A 7,797-nucleotide genomic window follows, 5' to 3' on the forward strand; every position below is an offset into this window, starting at 1 on the left:
GACTTGGAAAAAAGGCCTGGAAATACACTCTGTTCCCCAATAAAGTCCTGTTCCCCTTGCCCAATAGAATCTTTAAAAAAAAAAAAAGAAAGAAAGAAAGAAAGAAAGAACCTAATTATAGTATGGAGGAGTGAGGTAGTGGTGACAAAAAAAGAGAAAAAAGCTGGAAATGTTGTCAGGGCCTAACCAGCTACAAGATTTTTTTTTGTATTTAAGTGCAATCAAAACTTAGGAAAGGGTTTTCAGCAGAACAGTAACATAATCAGATCTGCATTTCTCAAAGCTAACTCTGGCTGCAGGGTGGAGACAGATTTGGAGACTAGTAAACCTTAAGCCAAGGAGGCAATTAGAAGGTCACTGCAGTGTCCAGGTGGTGCAAAGACAGTGGGGACCTGCACTTGAGTGGTGCAGGGGGGTGAAGAGCAATGTGATGGTTTAAGAGATATTATGGAAATAGAATGGGCAAGGATATGGTGTTTGACTGGAGGTGAGGGTTGAGGGACAGCAAGGTTCAAAAAGCACTTCTGGGTTTCTGGCTACAACCACTGGAGAGCAGAGGGACAGCTGCAGAGATGGCAGCATGAGAAGGAGGAGAATGTTGTGGGTATTGAATTTAAGATTCCTGTGGGGCATCTAAGTCAAGACGGCAGATAAGCAGTTGAATAAAGATTGGGAAGAGAGATATAAATGTGGGGATTGACTGCATGTAAATGGCAACCAAAGCCCTGGGCAGTACCAACATTTAAAAGTGGGAAAAGGAGACAGAATGTGGCCAGAGGAAAACCAGGCAAGTATGGTGTTATGAAAGCCAAGGCAAGATTGTTTTAGGAAGGGGAGAGTGATTGGCTGTGGGGACAGAGCCAGGAGTGCAGTTTCTAGGCTCTCGGCCTCATGTGGAAAGTTGCTCACTCGGGTAGTAAATGACCATCAACTGTGATTGGATGGCCATCAGCTGTGGCTAGTTGGCCGTCAGCTGTAACCAGTGAGCCACTGGTCACTAATATAACTGCCGTGGCTACACTAGCAGAAAATGGTGACTAGCAAGAAGATGGTGGCTCAGCTAGCAAGAGCGGTTGCAGTTCGCACAGCGGATTGCAGTTAGCAAGTGAGATTGGTTGGCAGAGAAGTGGGTAGCAGGTTGCAGATTGTGTGGATCCTGCTTCCTGTGTCTCCAATCCAGCCACCAGCGAGAATATAGTGGTATGACTCCCCTATCTATGGCTCCGTGGGTGTTCCTTTTTGGACTTACAGTGTCCTGCGTTCTTATGTGGGGAGCGGGACCAGAGACCCTGCATAACACCCTGCATGACAGGCCCCCAGAGTGTCAGTAGGGGGCCCTGCCCTAGGGCTATGAAAGTGAAAATTCACTTCTTCTCCAAGAAGCTCCCAATCTAGGGAGCCTTTGGGTAAGTTTGCCCTCCATCTGGAACACATCACTCCCATCCTCCAACACAGAAAAGTGTCCCTCACCTAGTCAATTCTTACTCTACCTTCTTGATAAGATAGGTATGTGTAAACAAGAACCAGCCCTTTGACTCCAGGGAGGGGAGTGGCTCCAATTTAGATTTACATAACATATGCAAAGGTTGTGGTAACAAGTTTAACTGCACCTTCCCCCACCCCAACGGACAAAGCCAAACACTATAGAAGAAGATTCCATTACAGGCGAAGCAAATTACATCCTGGTTAGAGAATACTATAAAACCCCAGGTAAACAGAAACCCTTGGCAGCTGTCCACTCTAGACCCTGCCCCCTGCAACTCTTCTGCCCGGGTTTCTCTTAAGTAAACTTTCTGACTTCTATTCCCTTATGCCTCAGACTTCTGAGCGGGCAACCATGACACTTCTGGTCTCAATTTAAAAGTCACTTCCCCTCCCCCCAAAAAAAGTCCCTCCCCCACAGAATCTTGCCTTGATCCTTCAGCCAATGTTAGAAGCAACATCCTCCTCAACGGCTTCCCTAATCTGTCCTTGTTCCCCGTCAGCCTATTATCAACACAGCAGCCAGAAAGGTAGAAATGTAGTCCAATCATCTCACCCCTCAGCTCAAAGCCCTCCAATGGCTTCCTAGCTCAATCAGAGTTGTTAAAAAGAAAACCATAGGCCCAAAATGGCGTCACTCATGCTAAAAGCCCATGACACCAAACCTAGATTTAATTCCTGATCTAATAGCAGTTGCAACCTCTCCCAGTAACATAATCAACTGGTCTGGTATTTTCTGGTCAAGCACTAGTAAAGCAATGGGTCAAAGGTCCTCTCCATCCCCTCCCCACTCCCATCTTCCACCCCCACACAGAAAGAAGAGGCAATCTGCGTGATAAAAACCCTTCCCTTTCTCTTCACCCAAAGAAAAGATGTCTGGGTCCAAAAATAATCCTTTCTTTTCTCTTGTTAATAACACCCTTGCCCCACTCTTCCTCCTATAAAAACCTTCCATTTTGTACAAACCCTCCGAGTGACCTTAGAGTTGCCAGATGAGATGGTGCCCAATTCATGAATCCTTTAATAAAGCCAATTAGATCTTCAAATTGACTCTTGAATTTTGTTTAACAAAGCCAAAATAATTTTGCCTTATTGATACTACTCCCCGCCCCCACCCCCATCTTCTTCCTGTTGCACTGGCCTTTTAAATCTAACACCTGCCCCATTCCTGCCTCAAGGCCTTTTCACTCATTCCTTTAGTTCCTTCACTTCCTTCAGGAATTAACTCAGAAGTCACTGTCTTGAAATTTGACATATGTTACAACATGGATGAAACTTGAAGGCATTATGCTAAGTGAAATAAGGCAATCACAAATACTGCATGATTTCAATTACATGAGGTGCCCAGAACAGTCAACATCATAGAAACAGAAAGTAGAATAGTGGTTGCCAGGGGCTGGGGGATGGGGGAGGGTAGTAGGAGATTATTTAATGGGTGCAGAGTTTCAATTGGAGAAGCTGAAAAGTTCTGTAGATGAATGATGGTGCTGGTTACACTATACTGAGTGTACTTAATACTGCAGAACTGCACACTTAACAATGGCTAACATGGTAAATATTATATGTATTGCACCACAATATAAAAAATAAGTCACCTTTTGTCTTTTGAGCCACTCTTTGTAAAATGTCAAGCCTTGGGCAAGCTGGGAGACCAATAACCTTGGGGAAGTGGAGCAGGGCCAGACCAGCTAGAAGGTGGATGCTTCCAGTGGTCAGTGGTCCTGAGGGGAAGGGGACGGAGTTTGGGAGAGGCGGGGTCTGGGAGGGGCGGAGCCAGGTGGCTGCAAGTTCCCTGGGCGTTGTTGCCTACTGGGAGAGGAGAGGTTGGCAGGGCTGGGGGTCAGGATTTCACTGGAGGGGCAGTGCACCTGGCTAGCCTCAGGGTCTAGGCTGAGGGATGTGGGAAGGATGAAGCTCCACAAATTGGGCTCCTTCACCCAACACAGTCCCCGCCTCCACCTCCAGTGACCTGGCCACTGCAGAAAGGGGCCTCAGTGGTGTCGCCCAGTTCACTTCTGTCTCAACCTGAGCGCCCACCCTCAGCATCCATAGTCCCAGCAGGAGGGCAGTCGGGGCCAGGAGGACCCATCTTTCTAAAGTTCCCCATGGTCCTGACCCGAAGGAGACAGGGGTCCTATGTTGGTTATGGCCCAGATGCCAGCAGGTCTGCAGGACGTGGAGTCTAGCCCAGAGGGAGACCAACATCCACAACCACCTGTACCCACAATTGACCTCTTTAGAGCCCAGTCTGTACCCTGGGTCAAGGTCAATTACAGTGCTCTTGAGGGACACAATGTCCTTGCATCCCGACCAAGGTCCTGTATCTGCTCCCTCTGTCCATACCTAGGTCCCTTAGTGGAAACCCCTTTGGCAGGAGCAAAGGCCTGGAGTCACTAGAGCTGCTCACTTGGGACCCTGACCATGATAGCCTATTCTATCTCCAGGCCCTGATCATGGCCTATTCTGCCCCAGACCTCACAGAGCCCTAGTCCCAGGGCCTCATCCACCAGAATCCACCAGCAAATCCTGGTTCCTCCCCCTGCCCCAGTGTTCAGGCCTAGGGAGGAGTAGCATTACTGTGCCAGTTATTCTGGGTCCTACTATAGCCCTTCACCTTGTGACATGCTCCCCACACCTGCTTTGTATGCCCTGACCCCACACAGCCAGGCCCAAGTTCACAGCCTAAAATCTGAACCTCTTGCCAGGCTATAGCTTATACTATCTCATTTAGTCACCACAACCCCATGAAGTACTATTATTATTCCTATTTTTACAGATGAGGAAACTAAGGCTTAGAGAGGTTAAGCAAATTGGCCCAAGTCAATTCAGCTAGTGAGTGCTGAAGGTAGATTTAAAAACCCAGGGCTGTCCGGCTTTTGGAACCCATGTTCTCAAATTCACTGGTCTGCAGAGTAGCACCAACTGCCTTTTGCCTTTCACCACAACTGACCAGCTTCTGGTATCGAAACTGGAGGCCAAAGGAGTCCCGGGCTCATGCTTGCTGCACCACTCAGCCAAGAGACTGACACAGGAGTGGGGTCGTAGAATAAGCATTTATTATCAGAGCACCGGTGGTATGAGAAGGCAGGGGGTTAACACCTCCAAAAACTGCCTTCACATTCTCAGTCTGGCTGGAGGTAAAGGAAAATCTGGGCATTCCTCCAGAAGATACATGATAGTTTTGGGGGTCTGCATGGAACCTTCCCTCTGGCCATGTGATTCTCTGGGGGAGTCAGCAACCCAAGAACGATGATGGGATTAGCCTGGAAAGAATGCTAGATCATAGAGATTGTGATCAATGAGCCCAAGTGTATTAATGATAAGTTTCAGGGTAATTTTCTAAAACAGGGAACTGGGTGGGACAGGGGATGGTCAGAGTTCAAGCCGCAGGGGGTGATCTATTAAGCTATAAGCAAGTCAAAGAAAGGTGAGGCCAGGGACATGGAGAGGCCTCTACTATGGAGGTGCCAACTGGGCTCTGTGTCAGTACTGCCCTCCTGGCTGCAGGCCTGAATACCCAGCCACATGTTTTTTTCGTTTGTTTTGTTTTTCTTAAGCCCCATCTCCTGATCACATCCTTCTCCCTCTTGCCAATGAAACGCAACTGTAAGTCATCACGTCAGACTGCCTGACAAATGAGTCTCTTTTTCAATGCCTGGTACCATGGCATCCATCCAGAATGCCTCCCAAGCCTTATGGTCCATTGCTCCTCTGAGAATTTGGCTCACATTCCTCACTGACCTTTTGCTTATGCCATTTGGCCTTCTTGGAATGCCCTTCCCAAGCCATTCAAGAGCACCAGCTGAAGTCCCAGAAAACTAATTTCCTCAATTCAGTGATCTCACACAATCCTGGGTCTCAAAGCCAGAAACACCCCAATACTCAGTCATGAAGCTGCAATACTGTTATGAAACTGCAAACAGCAAGGAGGGCTTGAGTTCTAGTCCTAATAGGGTTAGAAGGGGGAGATAGGACACCAATGCAGCTGTTTCTTTCAGGTCCTGAGCCACCAGCTTTTTTCCTCCAAATCTTGCTTGGGACAAAGCAGTAAAAGATGCTGAGAGAGAAGCAGGGTTGAAGAAATAGGTGCAGCTGAGAGATTGCCCAAGAGAAAAAGAGACGTGTGTAGAAGCCAGACGGTTTATCTTCCTATAATATCAATATGTATCTCTGGACCATTTTGGAGAGAGAGAATGAAAATCTGTAACTTAAAATATTTTTAAGTTAAATGTTTTAAGTTAAATATCTTAAAATATTTTTTTAAGTTTTAAAGGAACATTCAGACTTCAAAGCAAAATTCTCCAGAATTTTTAAGTTAAAACATAAAATTGCTAAGAAATTCTTTGCTGGTACGAGACAATTCTGGCTCCTCCCAGAAACTGGGGCTGATCCCCTTTGCTTTTAGGTTGGGGGGATAAGACCTCAACGCCTGGCACCGAGTGAAGGCAGCTATTGTGATCTCCGGAGGCCTGGGAAGGGAGGCTCAGTGCCCAAGGGTATGACTCAGCCAGAGGCACAGGGAAGAGCAGCCTGGGGTCCCCGCGGTAATCTCGGCGACAAAGTCAAGCACTATCAGCCCCAAAGTCACCGGCTCCGCCTCCTCTCTCCCGCTCCGCCCAGCACTGGCTCCTCGTGGTTTTCACCACTGGTAGCGCAGACCGGGTGGTCCCGAGGCATGTCCAGGGTGGGGTGGCGCGGCAGAGAGACTCGCGAGCCCCCAAGGGGTCGGTCTGTGACCACTTTCCGGAAAAGAGCGAGGAACGCGTTCTGCGGGCAAAACTGGACTCCATCGGCTTCCGACGACCAGCTTGGGACGCAGAGCCCTAGAGTCCCGAACAAGTGAGCGGCCCCAAAGGAAGGGCACTCCAGGGTCACCAACCCGACCGCCATGGCTGCGCCCGTCCGCCGTCTGTGCCACGTTGCCTTCCACGTGCCCGTGGGGCAGCCCCTTGCTCAGGATCTGCAGCGCATCTTCGGCTTCCAGTCCTTGGCGGCGCGGGAGGCAGACGGCTGGCGGCAGCTGGCCCTGCGCAGCGGCGACGCGGTCTTTTTGGTGAACGAGGGCTCGGGGACCCGGGAGCCGCTCTATGGCCTGGACCCGCGTCACGCCGTGCCCAGCGCCACCAACCTGTGCTTCGACGTGCCTGACGCGGGCGCAGCCGCCCAGGCGCTGGCGGTGCGGGGCTGCAGCGTGCTGGTGCCCCCCGTTAGCGTGCGGGACGCGCACGGTGCTGTCACCTACACTGTTGTCAGCTCCCCAGCCGGCAACCTCAGCCTGACGCTGTTGGAGCGCGCCGACTACCGCGGACCCTTCCTGCCCGGCTTCTGGCCCCTGCCCTCTGCAACCGGCCGGGACTGGATCAGCCACGTGGACCACCTGACCCTGGCCTGCACTCCCGGCAGCTCCCCCACGCTGATGCACTGGTTCCGCGATTGTCTAGGCTTTCACCACCTGCCACTGAGCCCAGGTGAGGATCCGGAGCTGGGCCTCGAGGTGGCAGCAGAGTCCGGGCAAGGGGGGCTGAGGCTCACTGCCCTGCAGACCCCTGCAGGCAGTACTGGCCCCACCCTCGTGCTGGCTGAGTCACTGCAAAGGACAGCCAGTGAACAGGACCAGGTGAAGCAGTTCCTGGCCCGGCACAGGGGGCCAGGCCTGCAGCACGTGGGGCTGTACACGCCGGACATCTTGAAAGCCACTGAAGGGGTGGCGATGGCTGGGGGCCAGTTCCTGACTCCTCCTGACGCCTACTACCGGCAGCCAGGCAAGAAAAATCAGATCCTAGCTGCAGGGCATGAGCCTACCCGGCTGGCTGGACAGGGAGTCCTGCTAGATGGCGATAAAGGCAAGTTTTTGCTTCAGGTCTTCACCAAGTCCCTCTTCGCAGAGGACACCTTCTTCCTAGAGCTGATTCAGAGGCAGGGGGCCACAGGCTTTGGCCAGGGCAACATCCGGGCCCTGTGGCAGTCTGTGGAGGAGCAACACGCCAGGGGCCAGAAAGCCCGAGGAGAGCCAGAGTTGGGTGCAGCCACCTGTCCTGGAGAGTCCAGTACAGGGCCTGCTGGAAGTGAGAAACACCTAGAGGCCCAGAGTGAAAGGCTTTGTTCCTAGGGGCAGGTGTGGCCTCCATCTCATCAGTACCTGCCAGAAGTTCAGTCTCTGACTGGGGTCCAAAGAGGTGGGTTTGTGGTGCTGTTTTTTTTTAAAAAAGAATGAAAGGTTTCTTACATAGTCTATATCTAATACACATGGAAGATATAAAGAATAAAGGAATTACACCATTAGGAAGTAGAACATAACCAATACTTTTGAAGCCT

The 7,797-nt window shown here is 50.8% G+C and overlaps 1 protein-coding gene across 1 annotated transcript; it reads left to right on the forward strand.

Annotated features, from left to right (window-relative positions):
* Positions 1-5,973: 5,973 nt before the first annotated feature.
* On the forward strand, positions 5,974-7,779 carry HPDL (4-hydroxyphenylpyruvate dioxygenase like). The gene has a single exon (XM_019749344.3). The coding sequence runs from the start codon at positions 6,371-6,373 to the stop codon at positions 7,589-7,591; it is 1,221 nt and encodes a 406-aa protein (XP_019604903.2). The 5' UTR covers positions 5,974-6,370; the 3' UTR covers positions 7,592-7,779.
* The last annotated feature ends 18 nt before the right edge of the window (positions 7,780-7,797 follow it).

Source organism: Rhinolophus sinicus, chromosome 14 (assembly GCF_057876585.1).
Source record: "Rhinolophus sinicus isolate RSI-liver-muscle chromosome 14, RSI-T2T, whole genome shotgun sequence".
NCBI lineage: Eukaryota > Metazoa > Chordata > Mammalia > Chiroptera > Rhinolophidae > Rhinolophus > Rhinolophus sinicus.

What these genes read in the sequence shown, in the direction of transcription:
- HPDL (XM_019749344.3), top strand. Translation starts at nt 6,371, where the DNA reads ATGGCTGCGCCCGTCCGCCGTCTGTGCCACGTTGCCTTCCACGTGCCC.